Source organism: Mobula hypostoma, chromosome 10, assembly GCF_963921235.1.
Source record: "Mobula hypostoma chromosome 10, sMobHyp1.1, whole genome shotgun sequence".
NCBI lineage: Eukaryota > Metazoa > Chordata > Chondrichthyes > Myliobatiformes > Myliobatidae > Mobula > Mobula hypostoma.
The window spans coordinates 134,958,787-134,977,188 of record NC_086106.1 but is presented as its reverse complement, the minus strand read 5'-3'; the positions used below and the strand labels follow the sequence as shown (position 1 = coordinate 134,977,188).

The following is an 18,402-nucleotide window of genomic DNA, read 5'->3' as shown; positions in this document are numbered from 1 at the left end:
CTATTTCTGGAAGATTATTTATGTCCTCCTTAGTGAAGACAGAACCTAAGTAGTTATTCAGTTGGTCTGCCATGTCCTTGTTCCCCATAATCAATTCACCTGTTTCTGTCTGTGGGGGACCTACATTTGTCTTAACCAATCTTTTTCTTTTCACATATCTATAAAAGCTTCTACAGTCAGTTTTTATGTTCCCTGCCAGTTTTCTCTCATAATCTTTTTTCCCCTTCCTAATTAAGCCCTTTGTCCTCCTCTGCTGGACTCTGAATTTCTCTCAGTCGTCAGGTGAGCCACTTTTTCTGGCTAATTTGTCGGCTTCTTCTTTGGAATTGATACTATCCCTAATTTCCCTTGTCAGCCGCAGGTGCACTACCTTCCTTGATTTATTCTTTTGCCAAACTGGGATGAACAATTGTTGTAGTTCATCCATGCGATCTTGAAATGCTTGCCATTGCATATCCACCGTCAACCCTTTAAGTGTCATTTGCCAGTCTATCTTAGCTAAGAAGGCAGAGAGGCAAAAGTATGGAAACTATAGGTCAGTTAGTCTGACCTCAGTGGTTAGGAAGATGTTGGAGTTGATTATTAAGGATGAGGTCTCAGGGTATTTGGAGACACATGACAAAATAGGCAGTAGGCAGCATGGTCTCCTCAAGGAAAAATCTCACCTGCCAAATCTGTTGGAATTCTTGAAGCAGGATAGACAAAAGAGAGTCAGTTGATGTTGTGTACCTGGATTTTCAGAAGGCCTTTGACAAGGTGCCACACATGAGGCTGCTTAACAAACTATGAGCCTAAGGTATACCAGGAAAGATACCAGCATGGACAAAGTGGTGGCTTATTGGCAGGAGGCAAAAATGGGAATGAAGGCAGTTTTTTCTGGCTGGCTGCCAGTGACTAATGGTGTTCCACAGGGATCTATGTATGGAACAATTTTTACGTTATATATCAACGATTTGAGTAATGGAATTGATGGCTTTGTTGTAAAGTTTGCAGATGATATGAAGATAGGTGGAGGGGCTGGTAGTTTTGAGGAAGTAGAGAGGCTACAGAAGGACTTGGAGAGATTAGGATAATGGGCAAAGAAATGGCAGATGGAATACAGTAACACATAAAAAGTGCTGGAGGAATTCAGCATGCCAGGCAGCATCTATGGAAAAAAGTGCAGTTGACGTTTTGGGCTGAAACCCTTTGCCAGGTGTTGCTCGGATTTTCAGCATCTGCAGATTTTCTCTTTTAGATGGAATATAGTGTTGGGAAATGTATGGTCATGTACTTTGACAGAAGAAATGAAGGGGTTGAGTATTTTCTAAATGGAGAGAAAGTACAAAAAACTGAGGTGTAAAGAAAGGGACTAGTGAGTGCTTGTGCAGGATTCCTTAAAGTTTAATCGCAGGTTGAGCCCGTGGTGAGGAAGGCAAATGCAATGTTAGCATTCATTTCAAGAGGACCAGAATATAAAAGCAAGGATGTAATGTTGAGACTTTATAAAGCAGTGGTGAGGCCTCACTTGGAGTATTGTGAGCTGATTCATAGAAACATAGAAACATAGAAAATAGGTGCAGGAGTAGGCCATTCGGCCCTTCGAGCCTGCAACCGCCATTTATTATGATCATGGCTGATCATCCAACTCAGAACCCAGCCTTCCCTCCATACCCCCTGACCCCTGTAGCCACAAGGGCCATATCTAACTTCCTTTTAAACATAGCTAATGAACTGGCCTCAACAGTTTGCTGTGGCAGAGAATTCCACAGATTCACCACTCTCTGTGTGAAGAAGTTTTTCCTAACCTCGGTCCTAAAAGGCTTCCCCTCTATCCTCAAACTGTGACCCCTCGTTCTAGACCTCCCCAACATCGGGAACAATCTTCCCGCATCTAGCCTGTCCAATCCCTTTAGGATCTTATACGTTTCAATCAGATCCCCCCTCAATCTTCTAAATTCCAACGAGTACAAGCCCAGTTCATCCAGTCTTTCTTCATATGAAAGACCTGCCATCCCAGGAATCAATCTGGTGAACCTTCTTTGTACTCCCTCTATGGCAAAGATGTCTTTCCTCAGATTAGGGGACCAAAACTGCACACAATACTCCAGGTGTGGTCTCACCAAGGCCTTGTACAACTGCAGTAGTACCTCCCTGCTCCTGTACTCGAATCCTCTCGCTATAAATGCCAGCATACCGTTCGCCTTTTTCACTGCCTGCTGTACCTGCATGCCCACTTTCAATGACTGGTGTATAATGACACCCAGGTCTCGTTGCACCTCCCCTTTTCCTAATCGGCCACCATTCAGATAATAATCTGTTTTCCTATTTTTGCCACCAAAGTGGATAACTTCACATTTATCCACATTAAATTGCATCTGCCATGAGTTTGCCCACTCACCCAACCTATCCAAGTCACCCTGCATCCTCTTAGCATCCTCCTCACTGCTAACACTGCCACCCAGCTTCGTGTCATCCGCAAACTTGGAGATGCTGCATTTAATTCCCTCATCCAAGTCATTAATATATATTGTAAACAACTGGGGTCCCAGCACTGAGCCTTGCGGTACCCCACTAGTCACCGCCTGCCATTCTGAAAAGGTCCCGTTTATTCCCACTCTTTGCTTCCTGTCTGCTAACCAATTCTCCACCCACACCAATACCTTACCCCCAATACCGTGTGCTTTAAGTTTGCACACTAATCTCCTGTGTGGGATCTTGTCAAAAGCCTTTTGAAAATCCAAATATACCACATCCACTGGTTCTCCCCTATCCACAGATGATTCAGACCCCTCATCTTAGAAAGGATGTGCTAAAACTGGAGGGGGTTCAAAGGAGGTTCACAAAAATGACTCCAGGATTTAAGGGCTTGATAAATGAAGAACGTTTGTTGGCTCTGGGCCTCTATTCAGTACAATTCAGAAGAAGGAAGGGTGACTTCATTGAAACCCTTCAAATGGTGGAAGGCCTTGATGGAGTGGATGTGGAGAGGATGTTTCCTATTGTGGTTGAGTCTAAGACCAGAGGACAGGGCCTCAGAATAGAGGGGGTGTCCATTTAGAATGTAGATGAGAAAAATTTCTTTAGCCCAAGAGTGGTGAATCTGTGGAATTCTTTGTCACAGGCAGCTGTGGAGGCCAAGTCTTTATGTATAATTGAGGCAGAGGTTGATAGATTCTTGACTGGTCAGGGGATGAAGGGATACGCGAACAAGGCAGGAGATTGGGGCTGAGAGGAAAATTGGATCATTCATGATGAAATGGCAGAGCAGACAGGATGGGCCAAATGGCCTGATTCTGCTCCTATATCTTATGGTCTTGTTGCTTCATAATTGAAAACTTTTAAAACTAAACTGCAGTTTAATAAAATGCAACACATTTTTTTTGCAGAAAATGCTTTTCCATGCTGTGACAGGAGGAAGTCTAAATTCATGTTGGCTTCCAACAGCAGTCTGATCAGTTCCTTTCCCCTTCTCTTTATTTCCCTCTAGATCTGTAATTTATTGTGTCTCATCAACTCCTTTTTGATTCATTGGAATGATTTACAGTGGCCACTTAATCTACCTTAATGGTTTGGAATCTTTCCTCCATTTTGCAGATTCATTGATTGATCTTTAATTTCAGATTATGACAGACTCTTCAGATTATTGGAGCACATCCAAGGTCCTTCAGAGATTCATAGGAATTTTATTCAGAATACCATCAAAGAAGCTGCCAGGTATGTTTGTAATCAAACCATCACTAATTTAAATCTCTAGCTCCCCGAAAAAAAGAGAGATTTGGTTTCTTGAAGAGCATCAAAATTGAGTCTCAGGGTGATGAGATCTGTTCCAGGTTATTGAGAGACGCAAGAGAGGAGATTGCTGGGGCAGATCATTGTTACCCACAGGCAAGATCCCAGATGACTAGAGAATAACAAGTGTTTTTCCTTTGTTTATGAAGTGCAAGTTATCCCAGTTGAGATTTGCAACAGAAAAATTATTGAAGAAGGGGCAGGATCTGCCTACTTTTGGAAAAGCAAATATTTATTAGGAATAGTCAGCATGTCTATGTGCAGGCCAGTTTCTGTCATACAAACATGATTGAGTTTGTTAAGGAGGAGACGAAGATAATCGTTGAGGGAAGGGAGTGGATGTTAGTAAACACAAAATACTCTGCAGATGCTGGGGTCAAAGCAACACCCACAACATGCTGGAGGAACTCAGCAGGTTGGGCAGCATCCGTGGAAACGATCAGTCAATGTTTCGGGCCGGAACCCTTCATCAGGACTGAAGAGGGAAGGGGCAGAGGCTCTATAAAGAAGGTGGGGGAGGGTGGGAAGGAGAAGGCTGGTAGGTTTCAGGTGAAAAACCAGTAAGGGGAAAGACAAAGGGGTGGGGGAGAAGAAGCAGGGAGGTGATAGGCAGGAAAGGTGAAGAAAGAATAGGGGAAAACACAATGGGTAGTAGGAGGAGGCGGAACCATGAGGGAGGTGATAGGCAGCTGGGGGAGGGGGCAGAGTGACATAGGGATAGAGGAAGGGAGGGGGTGGGAATTACCGGAAGTTGGAGAATTCTATGTTCATACCAATGGACTGGAGACTACCTAGACAATATATGAGGTGTTGCTCCTCCAACCTGAGTTTAGCCTCATCATGGCAGTAGAGGAGGCCATGTATGGACATATCTGAATGGGAGTGGGAAGCAGAGCTGAAGTGGGTGGCTACCGGGAGATCCTGTCTGTTGTGGACGGAGCGGAGGTGCTCGATGTTAGTAACGTTTTGACAAGATCCCTCAGTATAGGCTTATCCAGAAGATTAAGGTGTGTGGGTTCCTTGAGGCCTTGGTAGATTGGAATCAAAATTAGCTTAGCCATTAGAAAACAGTGGGTATTGGTGGAGGAGTGTTATTCTGGCAGGAGGTCTGTGACCAGGAGGTTCTACAAGAATCAGTGATGGGACCTCTGTTCATGATACATAAAAATGATTTTCAATAAATATGTACTGTATGTAGAATGATAAACAAGTTTATGGAAGACACAAATGGTAGAGATGTGGATGGTGAGAGAGGCTGTCAGCAGTTGGAAATATCCCATCGGGGGCTTAAACACCCTACACCATAAGATATAGGAGCCTAATTAGAGCATTCGGGCCGTCGGGCCTTCTCCGCCGTTTAATCACGGCTAATCCATTTTTCCTCTCAGCCCCAATCTCATGTCTTCTCCCCAAATTTCTTCATGCCCTAACCAGTCAAGTATCTGTAAGGGGTTCCTTCTTTTATGTTACTGCGTAGGCTAATGAAAATGGCTTCTTTGTTATGTTATAATTAAAATGGCTTTTCTGAAATAACTGTGATGTAAGAAGTTCTCTCTCTCTCTCTCCCCCTCTCTCTCTCTCCCTCTCTCCCTCTCCCTCTCCCTCTCCCTCTCCCTCTCCCTCTCCCTCTCCCCCTCCCCTCCCTCTCCCTCTCCCTCTCCCCCTCCCTCTCCCTCTCCCTCTCCCTCTCCCTCTCCCTCTCCCTCTCCCTCTCCCTCTCCCTCTCCCTCTCCCTCTCCCTCTCCCTCTCCCTCTCCCTCTCCCTCTCCCTCTCCCTCTCCCTCTCCCTCTCCCTCTCCCTCTCCCTCTCCTTGTTATATTATTGATAAGAGAGGGAACAAACCAATTGGGATAGATGTTATTCTTTCTTGTGTGTCTGTAAGCGATTGTGTTGCGCAGGCTTTGGGGGAGAAGGTGCGATGGGGACAGAGACAGTGGATGTGATGCTGTAAGCTGGCTGACGGGACGGATCCCGAGTGGGACTCCGAGGCCCAGGGTCTTAGGAGAGGAGACGAAGACAGACTCGTGTGGAGCGTCTGGTCGACCACCATGACTGGTCCCAGGCAGTGGGTCGAGGGAGTCGGAGGGGATCGAATGGTGGAAAGAAGGCTCCGTTACTTGAGCTCCAACTGTTGTGCATGAAGTGGTTGAACGTTGATAAGTTTGGCGCCTTTTACTTTCCTTTTATATTTTATCTCTATTAATTACATAGTTCCAGCAAGATCTATAAATTGTAATCATTTACTCGCATATGATGTATTGTCTGTTATTTGGCGGGGTGGGGTACATCACACAGCATCCACACAAACTTGATTACCCAGTTTGGCGGGGCCGAAGGCTGCTCCCCCAGACGAAAGCCAGCTGAGCGAGCCTGAGGCTGACCAGAGGGCTACATATCTATCAACTTCTGCTTTAAATATACGTAAAGACTTGGATTCCACAGCTGCCTGTGGCAACAAACTTCCACAGATTCAGTAATCTCTGGCAAAAGAAATTCCTCCTCATCACTGTTCTGAAAGGACGTCCCTGTATTCTGAGGCTGTGTCCTCTGGTACGACACTCTCCCACTACAGGAAACATCCTCTCCACATCCACTCTATCGAGGCCCTAAGCTGCTCAAGTGAGGCCTCACCATTGCTTAATAAAGCCTGAACATTACATTCTTGCTTTTATCTTCTAGACCTCTTGAAATGAATGTTAACATTGTACTTGCCTTCCTCACCACAGAATCACGCTGAAAATTAATTTTTAGGGAATCCTGCTATAGGACTTGCAAGTCCCTTTGTGCTTCAGATCTTTAAATTTTCTCTCCATTTAGAAAATAGTCTACCCTTTTATTTCTCCTATCAAAGTGCATGACCAAACACGAGAAAGTCCTGACAAAGAGTCTCTGCCTGAAACGTCGACTGTACTTCTTTCTATAGATGCTGCCTGTCCTGCTGCGTTCCACCAACATTTTGTGTGTGTTGCTGGAAAGTGCAAGACCATACACTTTCCGACATTATATTCCATTGCTATACAACCATCAAAGTCGTCTACTGAGCTAACCCCCCCACCCCCTTCCACTCTTGGTAAATCAGACCACCAGACTGTGTTGCTTCTCCCTGCCATCAAACAGATGATAAGACAGGAGGATCCAATACAGAAAGTCATACGGTACCGATCTGAGGTAATAGATGAGTCAGTAGAGAGGTCTGTGTTCAAAGTTCAAGGTTCATTTTATTGTCAAGGTATCATGTACAATACAAATCAAATAGCATCCAAGTTGTGGGGTTGAGATTGCAAAGAGATCTGGAAAAAGCATGTAATAAGGGTAATATCACGATTATAATGGGGACTTCAATATGCAAGAAGATTGGGAAAATCGGGTTGGTTTTTGATTGCAAGGGAGGAAATTGTTGAATGCCTGTGAGATGGCTTTTTAGAACAGCTTGTGCTTGTGCTTGAGCCTACTCTGGGAGGGCTATCTTAGATTGGGTGTTGTGTAACAACCCAGATCTCATTGGGGACCTTAACGTAAAGGAACCCTGGGAAGGCAGTGATCATAATATGATTGAATTCAATCTGCAGTTTGAGAGGGAGAAGCATAAGTCACGTGTATCAGTATCGCAATGGAATAAAGGGAATTACAGAGGCATGAGAGAGGAGCTTGCCCGGATGGATTGGAGGATACAGGCGGGGATGATGGCAGAGCAGAGATGGCTGAAGTTTTTGGGAATAGTTCACAAGGTGCAGCATAGATATATCCCAGAGAAGAAGTTGTTCTCAAATGGCAGGGGAAGGCATCCGTGGCTGACAAGGGAAGTTAAAGACTGCATAAAAGCCAAGGAAAGGGCATATAAGGTAGCAAAAGTGAGTGGGATGTTGGATGATTGGGAAGCTTTTAAAATCCAACAAAAGGCAATTAAAAAGCTATAAGAAGGGAAAAGATGAAATTGAGGGCAAACTAACCAATAGTATAAAGCAGGATACCAAAAGTTTTTTCAGTTTTATAAAGAGTAAAAGGGATGCAAGAGTTGATATTGGACCACTGGAAAATGCTGCTGGTGAGGTAGTAATGGGGGAGAAAGAAATGGCTGATGAACCTAATGAGTACTTTGCATCAGTTTCCACTGTGGAAGACAGCAGCAGTGTCCCAGAGGCTCGTGAGTGCCAAGGAGTGGGAGTGAATGCAATTGCTATTACAAAGGAAAAAATGCTAGGCTAACTGGCAGTTCTTAAGATGGATAAGTCACCTGGGCCAGATGGACTTCATCCCAGAGCCCTGAGAGAGGTTGCTAAAGAGAGAATGGATGCATTGGTCATGAACTTTCAAGAATCTTTTGATTTTGGCATGGTCGCAGAGGACTGGAAGATTGCAAATGTCTCTTCACTGAGGCAGGTAGGCAAATGAAAGGAAACTGTAGGCCAGTTAGCCTAATCTCAGTGGTTGGGAAAGTGTTGCAGTCTATTATTAAGGATGAAGTTTTGGGGTGCTTGCAGACTAATGATAAAATAAGTCAAAGTCAGCATGGTTTCTGTAAAGGGGAAATCTTGCCCGACAAATCTGTCAGAGTTCTTCGAGGAAGTAACAAGCAGGGTGAACAAAGGAGAGGCAGTAGATATCATTTACCTGGATTTTCAGAAGGCATTTGATAAAGTGCCACACATAAGACTGCTTAACAAGATATAAAGTTCTATGGAGTTAAACAGGAATGGATGGAGGAATGGCTGACAGGCAGGAGGCAGTGAGTGGGAATAAAGTGGGTTTCTATGGTTGGCTATCAGTGACTAGTGCTGTTCATCAGGGGTCAGTATTGGGATTGCTACTTTTCACATTGTTTGTCAATGACTTGGATAATGGAATTGATGGTTTTGTGACAAAGTTTGCGGATGATACAAAGATAGGTGGAGTGGTGGGTTGTGCTGAGGAAGCAATGTAATTGCAACAGGATTTAGACAGATTGGAAGAATTGGCAAAAAAGTGGCAGATGGATCACAGTGTTGGGAAATGCATTTTGGTAAAAGGAACAATAATAAGACCATAAGACAAAGGAGCAGAGGTCGGCCATTCGGCCCATTGAGTCTGCTCCACCATTTTATCATGGGCTGATCCATTCTCCCATTTAGTCCCACTCCCCCACCTTCTCACCAATAACATTTAATGCCCTGGTACTCAGATACCTATCAATATCTGCCTTAAATACACCCAATGACTTGGTTTCCACTGCCGCCCATGGCAACAAATTCCATAGATTCACCACCCTCTGGCTAAAAAAATTTCTTCGCATTTCTGTTCTGAATGGATGCCCTTCAATCCTCAAGTCATGCCCTCTCGTACTAGACTCCCCCATCACGGGAAACAACTTTGCCACATCCACTCTGTCCATGCCTTTCAACATTCAAAATGTTTCTATGAGGTCCCCCCTCATTCTTCTAAACTCCAAGGAATACAGTCCAAGAGCGGACAAACGTTCCTCATATGTTAACCCTCTCATTCCCGGAATCATTCTAGCGAATCTTCTCTGTACCCTCTCCAACGTCAGCACATCCTTTCTTAAATAAGGAACCAACTGCCCACAGTACTCCAAGTGAGGTCTCACCAGCACCTTATAGAGGGTCAACATCACATCCCTGCTGCTATACTCTATTCCTCTAGAAATGAATGCCAACATTGCATTCGCCGCCTTCACCACCGACTCAACCTGGAGGTTAACCTTAAGGGTATCCTGCACGAGGACTCCCAAGTCCTGTTACATCTCAGAACTTTGAATTCTCTCCCCATTTAAATAATAGTCTGCCTGTTTATTTCTTCTGCCAAAGTGCGTAACCATACACTTTCCAACATTGTATTTCATTTGCCACTTCTTTGCCCACGCTTTCAATCTATCCAAGTCTGTCTGCAGACTCTCTGTTTCCTCAGCACTACTGGCCCCTCCACCTATCTTCATATCATCAGCAAACTTAGCCACAAAGCCATGTATTCCATAATCCAAATTGTTGATGTACAAGGTAAAAAGAAGCAGCCCCAATACGGACCCCTGTGGAACACCACTGTTAACCGGCAGCCAGCCAGAATAGGATCCCTTTATTCCCACTCTCTGTTTCTTGCCAATCTGCCAACGCTCTATCCACGTATGTAACTTTCCCGTAATTCCATGGACTCTTATCTTATTAAGTAGCCTCATGTGTGGCACCTTGTCAAAGGCCTTCTGAAATTCCAAATATACAACATCCACTGCATCTCCCTTGTCTAGCCTACTTGTAATTTCCTCAAAAAATTGTAATAGGTTTGTCAGGCAGGATTTTCCTTTAAGGAATCCATGCTGAGTTCTGCCTATCTTGTCATATGCCTCCAGGTACTCTGTAACCTCATCCTTGACAATTGACTCCAACAACTTCCCAACCACCAGTGTCAAGCTAACAGGTCTATAATTTCCTTTTTGCTTCCTTGCCCCCTTCTTAAATTGCAGAGTGACATTTGCAAACTTACAGTCCTCCGGAACCATGCCAGAATCTATCGACTTTTGAAAGATCATTGCTAATGCCTCCGCAATCTCCCTAGCTACTTCCTTCAGAACACGAGGGTGCATTCCATCTGGTCCAGGAGATTTATCTACCTTTAGCCTATTCAGCTTCCTGAGTACTTTCTCTGTCGTAATTGTGACTGCGCACACTTCTCTTCCCTGCCACCCTTGAGTGTCCGGTATACTGCTGTCTTCCTCAGTGAAGACTGATGCAAAATACTCGTTCAGTGCCTCCGCCATCTAATCTCCCATTACAATTTTTCCAGCATCATTTTCTATCGGTCCTATATCTACTCTCACCTGTCTTTTACTCTTTATATACTTGAAAAAGCTTTTAGTATCCTCTTTGATATTATTTGCTAGCTTCCTTTCATAGTTAATCTTTTCCCTCTTAATGACCTTCTTAGTTTCCTTTTGTAAGCTTTTAAAAACTTCCCAATCCTCTGTCTTCCCACTAATTTTTGCTTCTTTGTATGCCCTCTTCCCTTGCTTTAACTTTGGCTTTGACTTCTCTTGTCAGCCATGGTTGCATCCTTTTTCCATTTGAAAATTTCTTCTTTTTTGGAATATACCTGTCTTGCACCTTCCTCACTTCTCTCATAAATTCCAGCCACTGCTGCTCTGCCGTCCTTCCCACCAGTGTCCCTTTCCAGTCAACTTTGGCCAGTTCCTCTCTCATGCCACTGTAATTTCCTTTACTCCACTGAAATACCGACACATCAGATTTCAGCTTCTCTTCTTCAAATTTCGCAGTTAACTCAATCATGTTATGATCACTGTCCCCTAAGGGTTCCTTCACCTCAATCTCTCTAATCACCTCTGGTTCATTACACAATACCCAATCCAGTACAGCCGATCCCCTAGTGGGCTCAACAACAAGCTGTTCTAAAAAGCCATCTCGCAGACATTCTACAAATTCTCTCTCTTAAGATCCAGTGCCGACCTGGTTTTCCCAATCCACTCGCATATTAAAATCCCCCACAATTATCATAACACTGTCCTTCTGACAAACTTTTTCTATTTCCTGTTGTAAATTGTAGTCCACATCACTGCAGCTGTTTGGAGGCCTATAAATAACTGCCATCAGGGTCCTTTTACCCCTGCGATTTCTTAGCTCAACCCATAAAGATTCTGCGTCTTCCGATCCTATATCGCCTCTTTCTAATGATTTAATATCATGTCTTACCAATAAAACCACGCCTCCCCCTCTGCCTACCTTCGTATCCTTCTGATACACAGTGTGTCCTTGGATGTTCAGCTCCCAGAGATGTGCATCCTTCAGCCATGTCTCAGTGATGGCCACAATATCATACCTGCCAATCTGTAGATGTACGACAAGGTCATCTACTTTATTGCTTATGCTGCATGCATTTAAGTATAACACCTTAAGACCAGTATTTGGTACTTTACGCTTTGATTTCACTGCAACTTTATTGCACTGCAACTCATCCCAATGGCTACAAATTTGCCCCATCACCTGCCTGTCTTTCCTGACATCTTTACTGCTCACTATCTTAGATTTATTTCAGTTTTCCCCTTCCTCCGCTCTATCATTCCACAGAGTATTATCTAATAATAATGCAGACTATTATCCAATGAGGAGAAAATTCAAACATCAGAGGTGTAGAAGGACTTGGAAGTCCTTGTGTAAGGCTCACAGAAGGTTAATAGAACAGTACAGCACCGTACAGGCCCTTTGGCCCACAATGTTGTGGCGACCCTTAAACCCTGCCTCCCAGATAACCCCCCCACCTCAAATTCCTCCATATTTTATTTAGTGGTCTCTTAAATTTCACTAGTGTATCTGCCTCCACCACTGACTCAGGTGGTGCATTCCACGCACCAACCACTCTCTGAGTAAAAAAACCTTCCTCGAATATCCCCCTTGAACTTCCCACCCCTTACTTTAAAGTCATGTCCTCTTGTACTGAGCAGTGGTGCCCTGGGGAAGAGGCGCTGGCTGTCCATTCTATCTATTCCTTTTAATATCTTGTATATCTCTATCATGTCTCCTTTCATCCTCCTTGTGGTGACCAGTGCTATCATGTTTGCTGTTGTGTGCTGGGGCAGCAGGCCGAGGGTGGCAGACACCAACAGAATCAACAAACTCATTCGTAAGGCCAGTGATGTTGTGGGGATGGAACTGGACCCTCTCACGGTGGTGTCTGAAAAGAGGATGCTGTCTAAGTTGCATGCCATCTTGGTCAATGTCTCCCATCCACTACATAATGTACTGGTTGGGCACAGGGGTACATTCAGCCAGAGACTCATTCCACCGAGATGCAGTACTGAGCGTCATAGGAAGTCATTCCTGCCTGTGGCCATCAAACTTTACAACTCCTCCCTTGGAGGGTCAGACATCCTGAGCCAATAGGCTGGTCCTGGACTTATTTCATAATTTACTGGCATAATTTACATATTACTATTTAACTATTTATGGTTCTATTACTATTTATTATTTATGGAGCAACAGTAACGAAAGCCAATTTCTCCCGGGATTAGTAAAGTATGACTATGACTATGACTTCTCTCCAGAGAGTAATGCCCTAGCTCCCTTAATCTCTGATCATAATGCATACTCTCTAAACCAGGCAGCATCCTGGTAAATCTCTGTACCCTTTCCAATGCTTCCACAGCCTTTCTATAGTGAGGCGACCAGAACTGGACACAGTACTCCAAATGTGGCCTAACCAGAGTTTTATAGAGCTGCATCATTACCTCGCGACTCTTAAACTCTATCCCTCAACTTATGAAAGCTAACACCCCATAAGCTCTCTTAACTACCCTATCCACCTGTGAGGCAACTTTCAGGGATCTGTGGACATGTACCCCAAGATCCCTCTGCTCCTCCACACTACCAAGTATCCTGCCATTTACTTTGTACTCTGCCTTGGAGTTTGTCCTTCCAAAGTGTACCACCTCACACTTCTCCAGGTTGAACTCCATCTGCCACTTCTCAGCCCACTTCTGCGTCCTATCAATGTCTCTCTGCAATCTTTGACAATCCTCTACACTATACTTAATTTACAGGTTGTGTCTGTGGTAAAGAAAGCAAATGTAGTGTTGGTATTTATTTAAAGGGGAATAGAATATAGAAGCACGGAGTAATTCTGAGGCTTTATAAGACACAGGGCAGGCTGCATTTGGAGTATTGCCAACAGTTTTGGGCCCCTTATCTCAGAGAGGATTTGTTGTGATTGACGAGTCCAGAGGAGGTTCACAAGGATGATTCTGGGAATGAAGGTGTTAACATATGAGGAGTGTTTGGCAGCTTTGGGCCTGTACTCACTGGAATTTAGAAGAATGCAGACGGATTTCATTGAAGCGTACCATTGTTGAAAGGACTAGATAAGGTGGATATGGAGAAGATGTTTCCTATGGTGAAAGTATCCAGAATTAGCAGGGCAACCTTTTAGAACAGAGGCAAGGAGGAAGTTTTTTAGCCAGAGGGTGGTGAATCTGTGAAATGCTCTGCCACAGATTACGGTGGAGGCCAAGTCCCTTGGTATATTTAAAGTGGAATTTGATAGCTTCCTGATTAGTCAGGGCATTCAAGGATATGGCGAGAAGGCAGGTGTACTGGGTTGAGTTGGATCCAGATTGGCCATGATGGAATGGCAGAGCAGACTCTGGGCTGAATGGCCTAATTCTGCTCCTATCTATTGTGGTCTTATGATGTTTGTCTTTAGAGTTGTATTCGAAGACTCAGCAGCCAGCCTAGACGAGTATTTCACCACCATGACAACTTTTATCAGCAAGAGTATTTCCAAGCCGGTACTATGGATGAACTGGGAGATCACTGTCTCTGAAGTCTAGGTCTGCAACATTCAAATCAGAGGACCTGATCTTTACAAGAAATCGAGATACGGCTTCGTAAAGCAAAGAGACAGCACCAGTCCAAAATAGAGTCTCAGACCAGCTGTTAGTTGTGATAGGGCTTGCATGCTCTAACGGGCTACAAAATGAAGTTGGGAATTATTGCCAATAACAGCACCATCCTTTCCCAATAAGCTGAACATATTCTGTATACATTTTGGACAGAAAGGAATCGATATGTCACCACCCACCCTGACAGAATCTACAGTCACCACTTTGGATGTAAGATCAGTCATTTGGAGGGTGAACCCCTTAGAAGGCATCTGGCCCAGATGGTGTCCCTGCCCATGTTAGATCCTGTGCAGATCAACCAGTGGGGGTATTTGTAAACATTCTTTAACCTCTCTCTACTTTCAGTTGTGGTTCCCTCCTACTTTTTTTTATTAAGTGCAATCGTGAACAATAGCCAGATCAGAAATGCTGATCAAGTCAACTAGTTCCCAAAGAGAACTCTGATACGCCGATCAGATGGTTCACTGCTGCTCAGCGATAGAACACAAAAAAATCATATATACAATTAAGAAACAGTAAAAAATAGTAGAAATACTGGAGTCATGATGATCATGATGAAGTCTGCTGGAGAGAGACATTTATACACATGCTGTCCTCCATAATTTAAAGAGATTGAGGGATAAGGTTGCAGGATGACAAAACGTGGCAGGAGCACTTGGAACTAAAAACTAATCCCTACCGGGTGAAAACAGCACCTGTTCTTTCCGCACTGTTCTCCAGCTGTTTAAGGACTAAGTCCAGCCGGAACATAACTCACAAGTGCTCTTGAAAGTCAACCAACGACCAAGCATTGCCATCCTTACCCCTTCATGATAGCTTATGAAGAAGCATGTGACTTCCCTCCCAGAGATGATAGGTGTTTGTGCACTTGACTCTTGAAGGCCATCGATAGACCCTATTGTCGCAGATGTTTCCAACCACAGCATCTGGAAAGCTGTTCCAAATTCTGATAGCACAGTGAAGGAAGCTTCTATCCAGTGTGTAGGTTCTCGCATCAGGCATAGAAACAGCATGAGCAGGCACAGATAAACTTGATCGTGTGGTGCGCCATCTCTCATAAGATGAAGGCAGCATGGTGTGAAGGTCTGCAGGGCTGTGGCTGGTATGCATTTTGTACAGCACAGTAGCTGCAGCAACCTGTCGTCTGTGGTGTAAGCTACTGATGGCTAGCTTCTCACGAGCTGTGGCTTCATCTACACCTATAATCCTGAGAGCCTTTCTTTGAATTGAATTAAGCTGGCTGAGGACACTCTGTGAGGCATTCATCCATGATAAGCAGGCATACTCCATGATACTTTGTACCTGGGTTTTGTAAACAGTTGCTCTGTCCTCTTTGTCTAGCTTGGATGCCACTTTCTGCAGGGCTCCAAGCCTTTGTCCAGCCTTGTTTGAAATAGTGGAAAGGTGTTTATCCCACACCAACTTGCTGTCAATATTAACACCAAGGATTACTAGCTCCTTCTTTAAATCCAGCTTGCAGTTCCCAAAATACAGATCGGGGTTAGATGGATTCCTCTTCCTAGACATCACCATCGCCTTGCACTTAGTAGGCTCAAAGGTGACATTCCAGTCGTCTGCCCAGGCTTTCATCCTGTCAAGATCCCTATTCAGGCCTGCTGCCACTGTATTACTCTCTCCTGCTCTAATTGGTGCAAATAGTGTGGAGTTGTCAGCGTACAGGTATAGCTCGTTACTGCATGCATCAGTCAAGTCGTCAATAAAGATGGAAAACAGAAGTGGCCCAAGTATTGAACCCTGTGGTACAGATGCGTTGATGGTTGAAGAATCAGAAGCCTGACCAGAGATAACAACTTTGATGGTCCGTCCATGAAGGTAGCTCTGCAGCCATCTAAGCAGCTTTCCAGATATTCCTTGGATCTCAGCTTAACACAGAGTCCATTATGCCAGACCTTGTCAGATGCTCCTTTGATATCCAGGGCTATGACACGCACTTCTCCACCTTTGTCTAAGGAGGTGTTCCACGTTTGAGATAAGGTGGTAAGGAGATCGGCTGTACTGTGATCAGGTCTAAATCCATACTGCCTACTTGAAATTAAGTTGTTACGGAGCAGGTAGTTCTGAACTTGTTTGTGGACTGCTGCTTCCATTGCCTTGCTGATGACACTGAGTAAGGATATGGGGTGGTAATTTGTAGGATCAGCTCTGGAATCCCGCTTGTGTACTGGTGTTACTGATGCTATTTTCCATTGTTCTGGGAATACACCACTCGAGAAGCATAGCTGGAAGAGGCAGTACAGAGGACTTGCAAGTTCTGCACTACATTCCTTTAAGACCCTAGTTGGAATCTGGTCAGGGCCAGATGCTTTATCAGGCTGAAGCTGTTGCAATATCTATATTCTATCATGTTGGAGCTGTCACAGTTATAGGCAAAAACCAAGTAGAGCATCCCTGTGATGCTCCTGTGCTAATGGAGATTGTGGAGGAGATATTTTTGCCAATCCAAACTGACTGGGGTCTAAAAGTGAGGAAATCCAGGATCCAATTGAACATGGGAGTTTTGAGGCCCAGGTCTTGGAATTTACTGATTAGTTTTGAGGGGATGATGGTGTTAAATGCTGAGCTGTAATCAAAAAGAGCTTCCTTGATGTATGCACCTTGTGCTCAGTAGAGGGGAGGGCTTTACCCCATGATGGACTGGGCTGTATCCGTTAATTTTTGTAGGCTTTTCTGTTCAAGGGCATTGGTGTTTCCATATCAGGCTGTGATGCAACCAGTCACTATACTCTACACTACAAATGTAAAGAAGTCTGTCAGAAGTTTTAGATGATATGCTGAATCTTCACAAACTTCAAAGAAAGTAGAGGTGCTGCCGTGCTTTCTTTATGTAACTCTCAGGTTCGACCAGCATGCTTGTGTCTGGGGGAAGACAGCCTCTGGCCCAGCCAAACTGAGAAATCTCGTTTGGGTGGATGTTGCGTGATGTGTTGCCCGGTTACAAGTCCGTACCGCAAAATGTCAGGCAGTACACCATATGCAATTAAACAATTGAACTTTATAAATCTTAATCTGACTATAGGGTTAGTAAAGAAAATAAAAAGAACAAGGGCCCGTTTTAATGAAACAGTCTAATGTGAACGTTGGACCTCACGGTTCCGTCCATTTCTTCCCCATCGACTTCCTCTGAGTGTCGCTGACCCTTGGTTCACTCCGTCCGGCGGTCTACCAACTTTCTCCACTCGCGTCTTCTGTCTTAATCTCTTGCCAACAAAAGACACAAAATCCCTTCTCTCAGACCCAGAAGAAAGAACAACATGCCTCTCATTGGATGGCGTACACTCCAAAACCCCCATTATCTCTATTCATAACCCAAACATTGCTGCTACAGGGAAACCATTACCTTAGCAGTGTAACATTACAGCGCATTACACTCTCCCCCCACCAAATTTATTTATGTCCTCATGGCATTGAGATAATTCGCCAACCCTTCCTGCAAAGCACAAAGTGTAAAACCCAGCTGTAAAAGGCAGTGACATAGTTCCCCAAAACGGTAGGGGTCACACTCTGTTCTCCTAGTGCTATGTAGGCCAGCCTATCTGGTGGTCTCCTAATTCTGTGAGACCTCCATTCATTCCCCCCCCCCCCACCTAACTCTTCAGGTTCAGACACTACTGGAGATACTTTGGGTCCGCCTGGCAAGGCCTTCCCTGGCCTATCACTCGCACCCACCTGCAACTCGGACCCCTCAGTCCCGTGGCCAAGCCCCACTTCATCCCTTGCAGGGTCCTGCTGCAACCCAGGCTGTCCACAGATAGCACTCCCCCCACTACACTTGACTCAGTGGGAGAAAGGGTAGAAGTCTCCCTAGTAGAAGGCTACTGGGGGGACTTTAAACTAGAATGGTTGGGGGGTGGGAATCAAATTGAAGGGACTAGGAGAGAGGAGGTTAGTTCACAAATAGAGAAAGCTAGTAGACAGTGTGTGAGGGAGGATGGGCAGGGGACAGAGAACGGGAGCACTCAGACCGAAGATGTAGGGGAGAAGAAAGAAAAAGATAACACAGTTGTTTGCACCATTAAGGATAAATGGAGAGTAAGAGGTGGAGAGCTTCTTAAATCCATCTATTTTAATGCTAGGAGCATTCTAAGAAAGGTGGATGAGCTTAGAGCATGGATTGATACCTGGAAGTATGATGTTGTAGCGATTAGTGAAACATGGTTGCAGGAGTGGTGTGATTGGCAACTAAGTATTCCTGGATTTCATTGCTTCGGGTGCGATT

General features: G+C 44.5%; 1 protein-coding gene across 3 annotated transcripts in view; it reads left to right on the top strand.

Moving 5' to 3' along the window:
* The window catches only part of ints6l (integrator complex subunit 6 like), a 222,322-nt gene that overhangs the window by 181,134 nt on the left and 22,786 nt on the right, over nucleotides 1-18,402 (top strand). For all 3 annotated transcript variants that reach the window (XM_063061194.1, XM_063061196.1, XM_063061193.1), the window contains one exon: nucleotides 3,603-3,696. In XM_063061194.1, coding sequence (XP_062917264.1) covers nucleotides 3,603-3,696 — 94 coding nt within the window. The remainder of the gene's footprint in view (nucleotides 1-3,602; nucleotides 3,697-18,402) is intronic.